Raw genomic sequence first — 18,138 nt, 5'->3', positions numbered from 1 at the left:
GACGAAAACGCGCTGCGTCGCTGTGAAAAGTATAAAAACATAAGACTAAATGTGTGCAGATATCGGCGCTAGGATAATATGCCTCCACTTTAATTAGGGACTACTAGTAATTTCCATATCTTAGCAACCTTACATCTAGATGAGCTAATGTCGTAAACTATATAGGTAAAAATGATAAAAGAAATATGTAGCAGCCATCGAGGACCTCTTGGGGATTAACTCAATTCTGCAAAATTCTTCAGAATAAAAATATTTTGGGACTGAAGCCAGAATTCTTGGAACTGGAGCCAGAATTCTGCAGAATTGGGTTAATCCCCAAGGGGTCCTCGATGGCTGTTGCGTACAGTATACGTATTTCTTATTACATAATCTATATTACTTAAAGTTAACAATATTAGCCAGTCTAGATTTGAGGTTGCTGAGATATGGAATTAGTCCGGAATTAAACTGAAAGTCCGGAATTAAACTGGAAGTCCGGAATTAAACTGGAGGCTGTTACATGTGAAAACAATTCTGGGAAAGAGGCATGATTAAAGACCTAAAGTTTGAATATTTTTTTCGATTATCATCTTCATTTTCAATATTGGAGACACGGTAACAAAAATGAATATGTATGTGTCGAAAGTGGGCATTTTGTTATGGGTACACGATCAATTATTTATACAGAATATAATTACTACAGAATATGATATTAATGAGGATTGTTTCTGGATATATTTATTGATTGTGCATGGTAAGGTGTGGTGACGACAGCAATGTGTTGTTTAGATTTAATTACAATAAGGCTACGAAATTGTTCTCCTGATAAGGCCATGTTGATTTGATTATATGGATGACATCCCCTGGGAACCCCAAAACTGATGCGAGCGTGCGAATCAAAAAAGTTTGGCAAAAAAGTTGTTTTCATTATGAAATCTACGTGGTCATGAAGGTTGAACAAATGACACAGAGTATAGTATGGTGGATAATCTACTCTTTAAATTCATCTTTTGCACATGTTCCTTTGATTTTGGCATTCTATGACATCGATATAATTTCCAACTTTTTTTTGCAACTAACGGTATATATTTGCTCATTTTGCAACTGTTTTGTACAATTTACAGTATGGCGAAAAAACGTTTTTTTTTTGGAAACGGCCGAAATTCATGCACGCGAGGATGCCATCCATATAATTACAAGAGAAGATGGTGTTTAAGAACTGAGTGTGCCTGAGCCATATTGAGTGCTGATCAAGTATTGTATGTACTACTCGAGCAAGTCTCAGTAAGAATTAATTGTATGTAGGAGAGTGGCGTATATCAACGGCGTAACGACAATATTCAAATACAATTCAAACTCAGACTACTCCTGGTAACGGGGATTATCTTAGCCTGGTATCCAGTCTTACGTGATTGCGGGTGTTGGGGTGTTCGGGCAGGTTGTGCCTTCGGGGGCTCTAATAGCTTCCCCCGCCCAGTACAACAGGCCGTCCCGGCAGGAGAGTTACGCTAATAAGAGACAGTATGCTTGGGGATTTGGTTTCCCCCAACACGATGTTCGAGGAGGGCTAATCAATCGCTCGTGAAATACTCACCGGGAAACCTATGTGAGGCGGGCGGGACAGAGCTCTTACGGCCCCGACCACGATCAGACTGGATACCAGGCTAGATTATCTACTTCTGGACGTTACGAGTGATATCCGTCATTCTTCTTCAGCTAAAATAAACTGACAGAACCAGTCAACAATATACCTACAATGTTACAAAACTACTGGTAAAGAAATACTACTGATTCCAATGTGTTGAATCTGGAAACCAACATTAGCTGTAACAGTTACGTCGTGTAATCTTATACATAACTTACAGACAAAGAGAAAATAAAGATAGATCTAGTATACGTCAGTGAATGTTATACATCCAGGTAATAAGATACGCCAAAAAAAAACAGTCACTCAAGCAACTGGATATGATTTCGGAAACGGTCAGACGTTTAAAGTAGCATCCACTACCTTTCGTCAGTGATACTGGAGAGTTGTCAGTAAAGCAGGTTTATAAGTTTGAACTACTGATTGATATGGATAGATCTAGTATATGTGTACGAAATGTGCAAAGCTACAAAAAGATATTGGAGTTAATTGTATTTGAAACAGTAGTAGTCACAATTGGATACAGAGTTAGTGCAAACAGTGATGCTTTAGTGATCAGTAATAAGGAGACCGGCCTAGCCGTGTTGTCTCCATGCCAACCGCACATGTAAACAGATCCAGAAGAAACGGATTGGACACAGGGAATGAGGTGTCTCTTCCTGGTCTCAGGACGGAAGGACTAGTGTGCCAAAGGGAAAATAAAAGAGATCCATGGATGTTGACTTTCTGTTGTTAGTTTGTTTATTGTTCCGGTGTTTTGGTGTGCCCTTGGAAACGGGTGAGATGATGGCCCCCGGGTCCGAGTTTAGGCCTCACCTCCTTAATTTTATGGATGACATCCTCTGAAGATCCCCAAACTAGTGCGCGCGGGCGAATAAAAAAAATTCTGGCAAAAAATAAAAATGCTTCTAAACCACAGGAAAATAAAGCTGGTATTTTGAATTTGCGGCAGTACATAGCGACGTATACGACATGCTGGCTTTTTGCGGAATTTATGAATCGGCACTGTAGTAATTAGGTCATCAGGTTGCTAGTAGTAAGTCACTAAATAAAGAGACAAACGGTCACCGAAACGTATGGTGAAATAAGAGTTCCACGATCTCATACCTTCGCCAAATGTTGTTAACCCTTGCGGGTGACGAATTATACAAATAATTTTAATCATTGATTTTGTAAATAAGAGCCTCATTTGCATGGATTATATCAGTTGATCATATTCTCCAGCCAATGACAGCCTTATCATAACAGAAAGGCTATTATAGCACTTCCTCATAAATTATACAAATTAGGTCATGATTTGAATAAATTATGTTTATTGATGTTCACCTTCACTTAACTTCCAAAAGTATGAAATTCGGGATGCAGCAGTTAAAAGTATGGAATTATAAAAATTTCCATCAATTATGCAAATTAGGTCCTCATTTACATAAGCTATATCCTCAGATGTTTTTCTCGTTCTCAAGTAGATGTCTCAAGTGTTTCATAGTTCTATTATCGAAGAAAGCAGATTTATATAATCTCCTCATTAATCATGCAAATTAGCTCATGATTTGCATAATTGCCATCTGATTTTGTCAAGCATCACTTCAACTACCTACATACCAAAAATGACGACAATACGTCAACCGGTTCTTGAGTTATCATCCTTCAATTTTTTTTCATCAAATGCTCCTGCAGTTCCAGAATAAGGCGCTAGGGGACCCAAACTCATGTCACTTCTTCCCTATCTCAAGAGCTATCTACCAACCAAAATTCGTGACCCTAGCATGTCCAGACCATGAGATATCAAAACCGGAAGTTCAGCTGCAGTACCTAGGAAAGCCGCCAGGGGGCCCAAAATCTAATCATGTCTAGGTCTCATGAAGACCTACCCACCTACCAAGTTTCATTCCAATCCATCCACTGCCTCTCGAGTTATCTTGCTAAACCACAAACAAACAAACGCTACTGAATAACATAACCTTCTTGGCGAAGGTAATAAACCACTCGGTTGCGTAAAGAGTCTCTTTATTCAGGACTTGATAACCAATGTGGAAATTCTCATGGAATATGCAAATTAGCTCCTGAACTGCATAATTGGCAGTTGATTATGTCAATTACCAAATCACGATAATCCATTGACGCTTTCTAGAGTTCTTAACTCCCAACGTCGCCACCTTAAAAATCATGCCCATAGCATGTACAGATATCAAAGCCAGAGGTTTGCTGCAGTACCAATGACGGCCACAAGGGGTCCAAAATCCTTGGTCAGGTCCTTGTACAGAGCGAGGACATGTGGCAGACTTTCTTCAGTGTCTTTCTAGCGCCATCTAGTAGTTTATTTGTAAACTACAGTGTCAGCAAGACCCCGAGAAGTAGACTACTCCAATTGACGACATTTAAAAATATCTACAAGGTAGACAAGGGAACCAAGTACTACAAAGACAACAGTTCATCAGTGTATTGGTTGCAAAACAATCAGTATGAAATTAATAGATGTCCAATGATGGCCAAATAACATGCTAAAACACTTGACAAAGATGATTGCCATGGAAACAGCCAATCTGATGCTACCGGTATTGCTGGGATAGCCAATCAGCACTTGGCAAAGAGGGCTGCCGTGGAAATGGCCAATCAGATGCTATTGCTGATACATTCAATCAACACTTGGCAGAGATTAAATGGAAACGACCAATCAGCTGCTATTGTCAGGATAGCCAATCAGCACTTGACAATGGGGATTGCAATGGAAAAAGCCAATCAGATGCTATAAAAATTGGTGGGATAGCCAATCAGCACTAAGGATAAGATGAGGAATTTAGCCATCAACAAACCTTTCCAACTTCACTGTCACAGATTTCAGATCTATGCATTCAATATTATACAAAACAGCCAAATTGTATTTGTATGTTTAAGTTTATTTTTAACACAGACTACTCCCTTGTACCCACAGCTATACATTAACATGTATCCAACTACATGTACATGTATATGGCATTATCATTTAAAAATGCTATCGCCATTGTAAACAAGTTTTCATGACAAAGAGATGCAAAGAATGGCAGTGGTGACATAAAACAAAAATTCTAGCGATGACAAGCTTGTATTTCTTATTACAAATTATGCCATCAAGCTATTTGCAACATCATAGCGTTATTTACAATTTTCCACCTTACAAATATGAATACCTTTTCACCGGTATTAAAACAGCTTTGAACAGATCCCTTACATAAACCTTTGTCTGTTCCTTCCCTCAAAACCTTAGGAAACTTCATAAAGCAGAAAAAAATCCAGTCTGCACTTTTGTATGTTCCATCATACATTTTGTACGTCACAACCCATTGTTAGTGTCATCCAAAAACACAGTTCCTTTAACATTATAAGCTCCAAAGTACATTGTATTTAAAGGCATTTAAATGCAGTTTTTAGGGCTTGGAAATCCGTTTTTTCAGAGCCAGTATTCTTGTCATTTATGTACAAATGTACATCCTAAGTTGAAACCACACTGTTCCAATGTACATGTATATTGACCCTCATGGATCGAAAATTCCAAAAATTCTGACAGAAAACGGTTACTGGAAGACTCATCTTGGGTCTTGTTTCTGCAGTTTTAAAAGCAAAAAGTATGAAATGCTGACTCAATGTGAAGCAGTATTGTCAAGATCATAAAGATTGCCTTATTCAGAATATTTCCAGTTTTGCTGCCCCGAAATCGCATTAGATGCCTTTAATGTATAACCGTATACCCATGATACCGTATACCCATATACATTTCACACATCAGTTTATTATAGGTTCTTGTATTTACCAATATCTTTGCACAAGCCCAATAGAAAGTCTTAGGTCATACAAACTTTATCAATATCTTACCTACACACACTCGTAGCCTCTATATCAAAACCCTAGCAATACAGTGGAACATTCAACAAAAAGAGCAGTGCATGTAGTTGGGGGCAAATTGTCACCAAGTATATCTACATTGTACCATTTACAATTTTTTTACAATGTAGAGCAGTGTACTGGCACATGTTAAAAAAAAGTTAAGCGAGCATATGTTTTCTGTATGAGAAACCTTCAAGAAGTATGTCAATATTTTGTTCATTCATGTCATCATTAATGACCACAGGTTAATTTGTTGATTTGTTCAGTTACAAGTACAGGAAAGTTCCAAAAGCTTCGGTCACAACCCGCCGTACGTGCTTCTGCGTGCTGTCTACGTGCAAAAACGTGGGCAATCGTAGGGCATCCGTGCGTGGTGAGTACCGCCTCCGTACGGAATCCTACGGATTTGGGAGCACGCAGACACGCCGTAGAACTTTAAGTGCATGTAAAACTTCTTCTGCGTGCCGTCTACGGATTCATCACCTGTGCGTGCGAGTACGGGCGACATGCGTGCCCCGTATGTACCGTACGAAAGACGCAATCGCACAGAGATCGTACGTTGTAAGCACGTACAACTCACTTACCACTTGCGCAACATACGATGAACGCAACCGCTCACGGCCAGACGCGGCGTGCAGACCACACTCTTACACCTTGCGCAACCATGCGAGTGACGTGCGTCGACGCCACTCCTTCCCCACGTTTTCAGAAAAAACGTAACAGATGTAAAGTAGCCTCCCAAAAAACGGCGGGTTGTGACCGAAGCTTAAACCTCATAACATTTAGGCACACTGACCTACAACAAGTCTAAGAACACAAGCGATACTTCACTCAATGCAATTTCCCGACTACCAAAGTATGACAAAAATTGTTTGTTTGGAGAGTGGTTTCCACAAATATCTTGAACACTCAGCATCTTCTAGACCCTCAGAGAATCTAAGATTGACTTTTTGGCTCTTGTATCTTCTGTAGAGTCTTAGAACGTCTTTGCTCGAGTTGGCAGGACAGAGTCTTTGGCGTACTCGAAAAGGGACAAGAGACCGGACCTCTTGCTTCTTCTCCCTTTGGTGAAATAACTGGTGACAACGTCATCTGTAGGGATAACAGCAAAATTACTATTTTGTATAATTGTTGAAAATATGACATCTACAATGTTCCACCTCAACTTCCTACAGTTTTACATTTTGTACATTTACATTGTAAGTACTAGGTACATGAGGGAAGAGGTGTCTCTGAAACTGAAAATTAAAAGCATGTTCTTGAGTTACAAGTACAAGCTTGCTAACACTGAAAATTAATCATAAAGAAATACATTAATTTTTTTTGCACTGGGTAAAGGAATTTCCTTTTTTTACATTACCAGAAGCTCTCTTACCTTGCCTACTAGTATGTTTCGATGTCTGTCAGACACCTTCTTTAGAGCTTCAGACTGGAGTTCTGCTTCTCGCTGCTATATGTAGCCAGTGTACATCATTGTAGCACTTGAGAAATTGTTTGTTTGTGCCACTAACATTGGCTACATAAAGCAGTGATCGAGGAACAGAACTCCAGTCAGAATCTATGAGGAAGGTGTCTGATAGATATGTAAACAAGGTGAGAGTCTCTTGGTTGTGAAGAAGAAAATTCCTATATCCTAATACACTAATACATGTACATATACATGTACACGCACTTACAGTATATACGTGTACACTTGTACTAATGTGATAAAAATCTAGTTGTGGAAAGTGGTAACTTAACTAAGAATCACAATATTTGAACAAAACATGAAATAAAACCTTGCAAAATAATATATTCTTGCCTGCGCCATGATAATGTTCAACATGTATCTTCAGGTGTCCCAGCTAATGTGATAACTACCCATATCACATGTGGTTATCACATGGGCTTCTAAATGTTCCATAGAATAATTCAACCACATGCACCCAGAGCGTCGAACATTGGAATTGTCAAAAAATGATAAAAATTTCTGGTTTGATACTCTTCATTGAAATGCACCTAGTCCAGTATCCCAAACATTGGAATTATCAACTGATGTGACAATTTTCTGGTTTGATATTCCTCATCCTCATCTTTTTTAGGGTGGGTATGACATAAATAAGATACAACTTGGTGTATTTCGCATCACCCTCAGTCCCATCCAGACAGGTACTTATAATGTCATGATCAGGTGATACAGAACACACCTTACTCTACTAGTATTCTATGCTGTATTGCCTTACCTTTGTTGTCGAAGGTTTGATACTGGTTCTGTTTTCCCGGTTGTTGTTGGTTGACGGTGGGGAGGGTGAGTTCTGATGCCGACAGGGACACGAAGAACGCAAACGGGACCAGCCACAAACACACTGTGAAATACCCCAGGACCTAGCATTGCATGGGAAAACATGGCAAGAAATAAGTTATCTACATGTGTCTTAGTGCACTGTGAAAAGCATCTATTATAGGACTGATACATTGTGAATACAGAAATACATTTTGCACTTGCAACCCTTAAACACATGTCTATCATAGTATTGAGAAATGTACATGTACACAAATACATGTATTAATCTCCAAGCAGATCCTAGGGTGGCCAAAGACAGTATCAAATTGGTCAGGCAGTTCTATTTGCCAGAGTTGGATTGAAAAAAAAGTATATATAGGCCATATATTAATATTTTAATGGCCTGCCTGTTCCTCAATGTATATGGTGTCATGACATAAGGCCTGGTCATTGCCTATGACCACCTGATATACCACCTGTTCACTGCGCTCACTCGGCAGTTTAGTAGGAGTTATAGGAAATGACCAGGATTTATGACACCATAAACACCATGGTCAGGCCTCGAAATACTGGGTGCATGTGCACCTTATAGTGCACCCAAATTTGGAATGAGCACCAATTTTTTTGCACCCAAATATTTTTGTACATATGAAATGTATCATAGTATACAGGATAAATTCTTGGCATCTAAGTGTCAGAAAAATAATAAATCTTTGTTGTTGTAGTAGATTTTGAAGTTCCTATTTCAGACTCAAGCTCAGAAGAGGAGCAGAAAGATTTGTAATTAGGTTTTGTTTTATATGGTGCACCCAAAAAACTTTTGTGCACCTAATTTTTTAGGTTGGGTGCACCAGTGCACCTATATATATATTCCCAAAAATGAATTTCGAGTCCTGTTGGTACAGGTCAATAACCCTTCAGTACTCTTATAATAACACTTATAAAATTAACATTTAATGTTAAGATAATATACAAGAGTAAAGATTATTACTTACTTCTGAAAATGGGTGCCACTCTGTAGCAAAGTAGTTGAAGGCCAAGTAGTGATTCACTACAACCAGGACTGAAGCAAGGAATGAAAATATCACATCATCCGACTTGAGATTATTTCATGATCAGTATCTACATGTACAATGTACATGTATCTGTCAAATAGAGCACATCGATTCAGACTTCAGTAAATTCCTATTAAAAGTGCAAAAATTCTGTTATATATTGACACCATGTGATCATGCAAGTTCCAAACTCTAAGACACATTCTAAGGTACATACAGTATGAATGCCAAGTATGAAAGGATTTAGAACCCTATGATACTATTTTGATATCGCAAACACGAAACGTCCTCCTATGCTTGCTCCACTCTTTCAAACCACCATGCAGTTTTCTCTTTATCCCATAGGGGGCATTGCTTCAGCATGTACAATTCTGTGTAACCCAGGCTGTTTTGGGTGATTTTAAGTAATATCAGAAAGGATTTTTTGACCCAATCTCTATCAAATACTGAGTGAAAACAGTTACTAGTAGGTTTGACACTACAATTCATTATTGTATTCAATATATTAGACTGCTCATTTCTTGACAAGACTGGAGTTGCACAGTCAAAAATTTGGGTGAGTCCAATTTCTTGTGTAATAGCAATTGCAGTTCAAACTTTAATTCCTGATAAAATCTACCAACACAGATGAACTTTCAAGATACTTTTCAATATGTCAAAGGCAAAACAGAGTTATTGTTCTTACCAACTCCTAGGATGAAACTGGGAGAAGAGAAACTGAAGAAGGGGAAAGTTCCCAGCAGCATGACGAAGACTCCGTTTGTTACCAGTCCACAGCCAATCATCATGAACGGCATGCCTTCAAACAGCCACAGGCCGATGAACACTGCAGTTGTACACTGGGTGACGAAGAAAATAATTATAACTTTATTAATTTTGCAAAATCATGCTAGTACATATATTGTATTCCCAAAATGAATTTCGAGCCCAGTGGACTTAGAGAGTGTACCTAAACAAATTTTAGGTACAGGTATTAGTACACAGGTCTAGTCTGGACCTGAAGTTTCAGTTTGGCTACTTGCACAACAATAATTTCTTCTATTGTTCATGTCTACCCATTTATTGAAATATGTTATAATTATATACAACAATTTCATACATGTACAATAATACTACTTACTACTAATACTTAATAAGAGCTATTTTGAATTACTACAGTACAAATGTATATCATCTACACTGTACATCATTGTATAAACTTGAATACGTACATATTTGATCATTATGGTTCATAACAGAGGCATTGTATATAAACAAAAGTTATGTTATTGATAGTAATAAAATATACTTCATAATGACTCACAATGATCATGATTTTGATGACTTTTGCCGTCAGCACCGTGTATTCTTCCACCAGTTCAGCAAGATAGTACAACCCAGCCGCTGTAACATCAGGAATAATTCACATGTCAACAAGATATAACTACTCTACTTCCACCAGTTCAGCAAGGTAGTACAACCCAGCCGCTGGAACATCAGGAACAATTCACATGTCAACAAGATAATTATTCTACTTCCACCAGTTCAGCAAGGTAGTACAACCCAGCCGCTGGAACATCAGGAACAATTCACATGTCAACAAGATAACTACAGAGTACTCTACTTCCACCAGTTCAGCAAGGATAGTACAACCCAGCCGCTGTAACATCAGGAATAATTCACATGTCAACAAGATATAACTACTCTACTTCCACCAGTTCAGCAAGATAGTACAACCCAGCCGCTGGAACATGAACAATTCACATGTCAACAAGATAACTACAGAGTACTCTACTTCCACCAGTTCAGCAAGGTAGTACAACCCAGCCGCTGGAACATCAGGAACAAGTCACAGGTCAACAAGATAATTATTGACTAACTCTACGAATAGATTTTTTTTCTTTTCTTTTTTTTTTAAACTTTGGTAATCTCTCTAGCGTAATCCAACTTATACAATTATACAGTTTAACAAAGTAAAACTTGCATGAGGACACAAGTAACGTGTTTATAATTTGAACGTCAATGTTGGAAAACTGATTGTTCAACATTTCATCACTCAGGTGTCAGATCATGGAGCTACAACTGTAGAAAAGGTCGATCAGCTCGAAAAATTATTTATGTCCCTTGCAGGGGTCCACACAAACAAAGCTATATAGATATATATAGGGCTGGCAGTTTTTCTAGGGTCAGTCAACATATTTTTTTCCTAGGCCTAAAGAATGAAGCCCCTAGACCACCCAACAGCCATGTGAGCACTACTGCCTCTTATTTTAAAAACTGATTTCACTGACATCCAAAATTACCCGAGGGAGTTGAGCCAATTTAGTTAATGGTAGGCTGGGACCTGTAAGTGGATTGCTCTACACTGGGCCTCATTCTTCAGTAGAGGAAGTCAATTACACTTGGCCTTGGTAATCAATCTTTTCCAATAATATTAACGTGAGCTCTTTGATTACATATGCAGGAAACTTTAATCTTTTTATATGATATATTGATAGTTGTTTGAAAATGCAATGGTGTAGGCAAGAACCAGTCAAATAATAATAGACTGATTCCTTAATAACATACTCCAGCAGAAAGGGTACAGATTACTAGTAACTTCCCAGTTACACGTGCATTCATGATTCAAAGTCATGTCACACACTACTACAAGATGCACTGTGCTTTTTTCAACGAAAACATGTTTGAAACACTTTCATTTCTCATGCAAATCATGTGTGGATGTTTGCGTTATTGTGGTTTTGTGCATTTTAATATAATTATACAAGTCTAGCCACTCGCCATTGCAGCTAATTTGCACTTGTGGTTTACACGACTATATATATAATTGCACAAGAACTAAACGAGTGAAAACCACATGTAAAATGCATATAGGAGGAAAAGTTAATTGAGATATATATGTAGGTGTTTTTCTGGGGAGTAAATTAAAGACACAATTTTACAGATTAATTTAAACATTTCTAAGTACTAATACCTGTAGTAGTTTCAGCAATGTACTACAATGTTACAAATGTTAAGTTGACATATCATTATCAGATAATCAGAATGATATACTTTACATTCTATATACCTGTATTTGTATCAAACAACCCATCAATTTGTAGCTATAGTATCATTCTAATACAATACATTGCAATGTTATTATTTACAAGCACCATAAATTAGTACCATCAAATCCTAATTAACCTACATGTAATAACAGAAATCTGAGGACAGAGGTGGTGAAAATTAATCATAGATATTTTACTAGAACAAACCACATTCTTAATCTTTAATAGTACCATAGTTCCAAAATATACTACCTCAGCTCAAGCTAGATGTAGCATTTAACTTTGTACAATAACAACATTACGAGTACAAGTGCAAGCAAGTACATGTAAGTAACGTTAACGTTACATAACGTGTTAATAAACAAAAAATCGATTTTAATACCAACAAGCAAATTACGCCGGGAGTCTTTAGTTTTCTCGTCCGTTGTAATAACAAATATTCATGTACTTCTAAATATGCAATTATATATTGTGATTATCATTAAAAGTAATATCATAACATTAACACAGTGAAACAAGCAAAATATTTGCAAAGCAACACGTGCACTGTCGACGCTTTGGATTCTTTTGTCGCCCCCCTCCCCATCTATACGTCACCAAAACAAGTTGAAACGCTACGTTGATGAAGGTTAGACATCCAGGTAAACAACACTCATAGGAAATTCAAACTCTACTACTGGATAAATTACGGAAGTAATACTCGGACGTTTCGAGTGACACCTACCACTCTTTTTAAGCGTCACCAAACTATGAACTATTACATAACAGAACTCGATAAAGCTACTGGAAAAACGCGGTTGAACATGACAAGTTGAAACGTTCCAGGTAGCGACTTTTTAGAGAAACCACGGTCCAAATAATTTGACTCACCGATGGCCAAGGTGATGAAGACCATCTGGATGGCCATGGACACGAAGGACAGGAGCCAGAGAAACCACATTTTGATGCCAAAGTCACAAAATCGACCGACAAACGAACCAACTGAGGCTCCCCTGTACAACACGTCTAAATCCTGGTAGCATTTGGAACATGCTACTTTACAACGAAGAGCAGCAACATAAAAAGTCTGTACTTGTAGTTTTACGTCCATAAACCTTGTAAACATTTGATAATTCATTTTTTCCACGCTTGAAATCCATTTTGATACGTTTCATGCGCAAAATTTGCTGAAATATAGTTTTCAAAGGAAGATAAAAAGGCAGTGAAAATTTCTTACCTTCCACGTGAATGGATTATTCTAGTCATCCCGTCATGCAGTTTTGCTGCCCTACTTCCTACTTCCGGGTTCAGAGAAAGTTCACAATTTTCTGTATTTCATCCTGTTGTGCAATATGTAGGATTACATATATTACGCGCGTAGGTAGAGCTGGTGACCTTAAACGGGTTAGAGTAAGTGTACGTATAGCGCTCGTACTTCTCCAGTCGTTTGATACGAGCAAGGAGAGAACTTTGAACAGGTAAGTAAAGAAGTTTTCGACGCTACGTAAAACCAGTTAAAGTTTCTGAAAGTCATCAGGTTGAATGATCTTGAATTTGTCTATATGTACAAGGAGCTTTCGCATTTAGCCTTGGTCTGTAACTTTAATATAAGGGAAGGGTGGGGTAGAGCTTCTCAAATGTACATGTAAGAAAATGAAAATTATACCGGGACACGAAATGTTCTACAACTCTTCCACTAATTCAGAACCAAAAATTCCACTGGTCACAGACGTGGAAGTATTATTTTGGGTGACTTTAGCTGCGGGTTTGTGTATCTGGTTGTCCAGACAGGGTATAGTATATATAGGTTGATAGCACGTGGGTGGTGTAATGACAAGAGGTCACCATGGTAACTTGTGCTGTAGGGGGGCCCGCATGCCCTTTTCCGTAGAGCATAATCGGCCGTTTTAATCCTACGTAGAGCGTAGACAGACCGCTCTAATTCAACATAGAGCGTAATTTGCGCATTTTGCATAGAGCGTAATTCGCCGTTTTATCTTACGCAATGCATTGTAGCTACCCGGGATTTATCATAAAGTGTAATGGAGAGGGGTTTTGAATTCAGTGCAATACGACTAGCTGGCTCTCAAAATTTAGCATAGATCGTTGTCGGGACCCCCCCCCCCCCGTGCAGGCCCCCCTGTAGCAACACCCTGTGGTGTTGGGTTATATTATGCAGAATGAAAGAAGAAGTCGAACCCCATAATAGCTAGCGTAGTAGTAGAAGTAGAAGTTTTTTCCAGACAGTTGTTACCTGTCTCCTGTTACTGTATTGCAATGTGTTTTATTCTTGATTGTAAAAGCAATTAGCCTTCGGGCATGATTTTGCGAATAAAGTTTCTATATATCATGTAGCAGAACAGCGGATGCTTACCATACATATATGAATGTAACATTACATGACGGAATTATAGAACAGTGTTGGGTTACACCAATTGCAAGGAGGTTAAAAGTACTAGTACTTGGTTTGACCAGGTGAAGGTAAGCATTATATGCATTTGCTTTCCAAATGTTACCTCTCTAGTTTTTAATAATGTTTAATAACGTAATTCTTTTTTAAATAATGTGATTGCTATGCTGTGATAAACCACATTCTCCACATTCTCATCATCTAAATGTCATGTCAGCATCATGCCTCAGCGTGGCAGCCCAGAGACACTGAAGCACCTGAGTATAGTCAGCATGGCGACTCACATGGACTCTGTATGGGCTGCTGACTACATCCACAACTACCTGGACCAGTATCACTTCATGTACATCATCGGCCCTTTTGATGCTCTTCGTAAGTATTATGGTTTATCACTGGTTTGTACAATTTTGCAGGACAGATGCTGCAGTGAGCCTTTAAAACCATAAGCCACATTATATGCATCATTGCAGCTGCACAGTTAGATCTTTAAAGGGCAGCAGCAACAATTAATCGTAGGGGAATTTTTTGTGTAATTTTTTTTTTTCATCATGAGTGTGACAATGGGGGGTGGGGGGTGGTCGAGTAGCATCCCCAGAAAAAATTGACATCTTAAACCTTTGAAATACCATTTCCTTCATTTCAAGGACAATTTTTTGATGGTACACAAAGGTACTTTAATTTAATAACACAGAAATTCCACCAACTGCCCCCATCCTCAAATCATTTTTGGGTGTGTTTGCCTGTGTCTGCATGTGTTTATACTGTGTCTCCAAGTATTTGAATAATATAGTTGTACTTGAGGTAATACTAACTTAGTTAGTAGGTAGAGGTACAATGTATTACCTCACTCCAACAGGAAATGGGGTCCAAGAAGCTGGTAGAAAGCTAGTAGACAGTTACTAGTATAGCAGTTGACATGTGGCCAGTAGAGAAATTTGCTATAAATGAAAATTAAGAAGTTCTTAAAAATGCTATTCTTAGTATTTCCTGGAGGTTTAAAATCTCTGATTTCTTGTTCTGTTTTATTTCTCCAACATAGCTTCCCATTTGATCCAAGAGCTGATAGAGTTTTTGGTGCAGAAAAGACAGCTGGGCCGGAGACACCTGCACCTGATGATCCACCAGCACCTGGAGAGTCTGCACCTGGGCAAATGTAGCAGCTGCATGACAGATGCCGTCATCAAGCTGGTGCAAATTAGATGCAAGGTAGGAAGCATATTCTTAAGCCTTGTTCATGTGAAGTCACCCAAAGTGCGATTTGGGTAACTCGCATTCCGCACATCTGGTCCACGTGTCATACATTTCTTGCAAACCGTGTCCGTGTCACGATTCTCCAAAACTGCATTCATTGTTGTTTGATGAAAACACGCAAGGTAGCGTGTTATCAATGTCAGGGGTCAACGACCTGCTTACTGATGCCCCCCTCCCAGCGTATCTCGGCCGAATGCCGACGTGGTCCCGCCAGAGGCAGTGAAGCTCGCCCTAGAACGGACACATTATTTGACCATTACTCCTCTTTAAGTTGCTGCCACGTAAAATTTGGTTAAATTTAAAAAAAAACAAAAAAAACAAAGAGGCTTTACAATACAAGTGTGTCCACTTGTTTTGCAGAAGTTGAAGAAGCTGGATCTCTCCAGATGTAACCGCCTGACGTCCTACGCCATGTCCATTGCCCTGAGTTACCTTCCCAAACTGGTCTACCTCAACCTGTACAGCACCAACTGTACCGACGAAGTTCTGGGCACCATCGGCGCGATCTGTGTCCAGCTACGAGACCTCAACATCTGTAAAACACACGTAACCGACAAGGGAATAGTCTCCCTATGCGGGGGAGGTAACGGTATTCACGGATGTAAAAAGCTACTCAGTTTAGATGTATCCTTCAATCCGAGAGTAACCATCAATGGAGTTAAACACGCATTAAGACAACTACCTAACCTCAGACAGTTACTACACAACGATGTGTGTGATGCCTTGGTCGTTTTACACGAAGAAGCTTTCAAAGAAGGGAAGACGACAACACCCTACCAGTTACGTAGCGGAACTGTGAATGATTTTGTTGTCCCTGTAAGTTTTCTCGAGATAGTTGATCTAGTCTGCCCCAACCTGGAGTATATCTTTGTACTGAATGAAAACCTTGAAGGTGATGTACTTCAGCATATATCGCGGCTAGCTCGTCTGAGAAACCTCTCGGTGTCGTGTACGGACTCCGTAGTACCGTTCAGTGAGGGACTCATGTCTCTCCTTGCGAGTGTCGGCCGTGGACTTGAAACTCTCACCCTGTACGGCTACGATGACATTGATGTCATCGCTATCGGCCAGTCCTGTCCAAACCTGAAGACCCTCACCCTCGAGAGCTGTCACGGCTTTAAACTTGAACATCCCCAAACCGTCATTCCGACTGCTCTGTTTGGTAACCTGAAATCTCTCAGGCTCGGAGTTGAGGTTATTTCTAACACCCTCGAACCAACCCTACCCAACAGTCTGAAAATTGTTCTGGAAGGCGGTCGCCAGATTGAGAACATCGAGATCACAAATGTGGAAGGGTTTACTGATGAGTTGTTCAGGCAGGTGTTAAACCAGAACAGCTTCCAGAAACTGCGAGAGTTTGCCCTGATTGACTGTAACAACATCACAGGCTCCAGCATGTTTGAACTGTTGGAAGGAAAGAATGATCTGCAGAGACTGGTGATGCTGAACTGTAAGGAAGTGATGAGAAGAGACTACGATCAGATGATGAAGGTTGTTGCCAGCGAACACTTTCAGCTTGACATAACGTGGACATAATTTTTTGGCCACACCACAGGAGTGGAGCTTGCTTCATTTGAACTAAAAAAAAATTGAAACTTGAACGGGGACAATTAAAAAAAGACATGATTACTTTCTTTGTACAAATATGCTGTAAATCTAAAGATCATACTACATTTTTCTATGTTTTTTTCCTAATTTCTATCAATTTTAGCTGCAAGTTTACAAATTTTTGGGCAACACCACAGGAGTGGAGCTTGCTTCATTTTGTCTTTGAACTAAAAAAACTTGAACGGGGACAACTAAAAAAGATGCATTATTGTGTTTGTACAAATATCCTGTAAATGTATTCTAAAGATCATACTACATGATTTGGATGTTTTTTTCCTAATTTCTATCAATCTTAGCTGCAAGTGCACAAATTTAATGACATTCTACGATACAAAGACCAAATATAAGCAAAAAATAGGAATATCCTGTTGTAATCTTATGGTGCAAACTTCATGTGAATCTTTAGAGCCCTACTCATCACCATAACTCACCTTTCCTATGTACATTGTGTATTATACAATATTGTGACCAATACAACAGTGCAATGTAACAGTGCTAAAATATTATAAGAGGCTTATTATGGGTTCACCACACCACGAAGTGGTGGTGAACCCATATTGCTTTTTCTGATGTTTCTTCTCCTCCTTCTCCTCCTTCTTCTTCTTCTCCTGCCATTTTTATGGGTTCACCACACCACGAAGTGGTGTGGTGAAACCATATTGCTTTTTCTGATGTTTCTTCTTCTTCTTCTCCTCCTCCTCCTTCTCCTCCTGCCATTTTTTAAATGGATTCAGCTTCTTCATTTTAGGGCCCAAGGTCCTGAAATTTGGTATGGAGGTACAGTGGGCAAATACCCCTAGGCGTTTTTAAATTATTGTGATACAGGCTTTTAGAATGGTTTTATTTGAGTTTTTGGCTGTATTATAGCAAATGTATTACTGTGTTAGTGTGCAGTGTTACCACATTTGGGCATGAGTCATCACAATGGAATGCAGGGCATCAACCAATAGGCATGCAGCTTTCCTCTATACTTCTTGCTGATTGGCTGTTGGGATTTAACTTGATTAACACCTGCACAGACCATTTCCACCTGCACAGAGCATTTCTTGCTGATTGGC

The 18,138-nt window shown here is 39.0% G+C and overlaps 2 protein-coding genes across 4 annotated transcripts; one reads left to right on the top strand and one right to left on the bottom strand.

The window, feature by feature from the left end:
* Positions 1-6,165: 6,165 nt before the first annotated feature.
* LOC109474338 (protein TEX261-like) lies at positions 6,166-12,866 on the bottom strand. The gene is made up of 6 exons (XM_019774627.1): positions 12,703-12,866; positions 10,107-10,186; positions 9,489-9,642; positions 8,744-8,811; positions 7,708-7,849; positions 6,166-6,577 (listed from the first exon to the last, which is right to left on the bottom strand). The coding sequence occupies exons 1-6, from the start codon at positions 12,770-12,772 to the stop codon at positions 6,462-6,464; spliced, it is 630 nt and encodes a 209-aa protein (XP_019630186.1). The 5' UTR covers positions 12,773-12,866; the 3' UTR covers positions 6,166-6,461.
* Positions 12,786-17,619, top strand: LOC109474336 (F-box/LRR-repeat protein 20-like). Of its 3 annotated transcripts, none has more exons than XM_019774625.1 (4): positions 12,786-12,896; positions 14,439-14,593; positions 15,261-15,427; positions 15,833-17,614. In XM_019774625.1, the coding sequence occupies exons 1-4, from the start codon at positions 12,862-12,864 to the stop codon at positions 17,006-17,008; spliced, it is 1,533 nt and encodes a 510-aa protein (XP_019630184.1). In that variant the 5' UTR covers positions 12,786-12,861; the 3' UTR covers positions 17,009-17,614. The 3 variants fall into 3 exon arrangements, with proteins under 3 accessions (XP_019630184.1, XP_019630182.1, XP_019630183.1); XM_019774623.1 differs by lacking the exon at positions 12,786-12,896 and adding an exon at positions 13,128-13,289 and having other exon boundaries at positions 15,833-17,613; XM_019774624.1 differs by lacking the exon at positions 12,786-12,896 and having other exon boundaries at positions 14,513-14,593; positions 15,302-15,427; positions 15,833-17,619.
* Positions 17,620-18,138: the final 519 nt, after the last annotated feature.

Source organism: Branchiostoma belcheri, unplaced genomic scaffold (assembly GCF_001625305.1).
Source record: "Branchiostoma belcheri isolate BF01 breed outbred unplaced genomic scaffold, Haploidv18h27 scaffold301, whole genome shotgun sequence".
Classification (NCBI taxonomy): domain Eukaryota; kingdom Metazoa; phylum Chordata; class Leptocardii; order Amphioxiformes; family Branchiostomatidae; genus Branchiostoma; species Branchiostoma belcheri.
Note: the sequence above shows the minus strand (reverse complement) of the source record. Positions and strands in the feature narration are given on the sequence as shown.

Excerpts from the sequence above, each read along its gene's own strand:
- LOC109474338 (XM_019774627.1), bottom strand. The coding sequence starts at position 12,772 with ATGTGGTTTCTCTGGCTCCTGTCCTTCGTGTCCATGGCCATCCAGATG. Across the intron at positions 9,643-10,106 it reads TCATCAAAATCATGATCATT|TGTACAACTGCAGTGTTCAT; the intron begins GTGAGTCATTAT and ends TTCGTCACCCAG. Across the intron at positions 8,812-9,488 it reads CAGTTTCATCCTAGGAGTTG|TCCTGGTTGTAGTGAATCAC; the intron begins GTAAGAACAATA and ends TCCTTGCTTCAG.
- LOC109474336 (XM_019774625.1), top strand. The coding sequence starts at position 12,862 with ATGCTACTTTACAACGAAGAGCAGCAACATAAAAA. Across the intron at positions 12,897-14,438 it reads GAAGAGCAGCAACATAAAAA|CATCATGCCTCAGCGTGGCA; the intron begins GTCTGTACTTGT and ends ATGTCATGTCAG. Across the intron at positions 14,594-15,260 it reads CGGCCCTTTTGATGCTCTTC|CTTCCCATTTGATCCAAGAG; the intron begins GTAAGTATTATG and ends TCTCCAACATAG.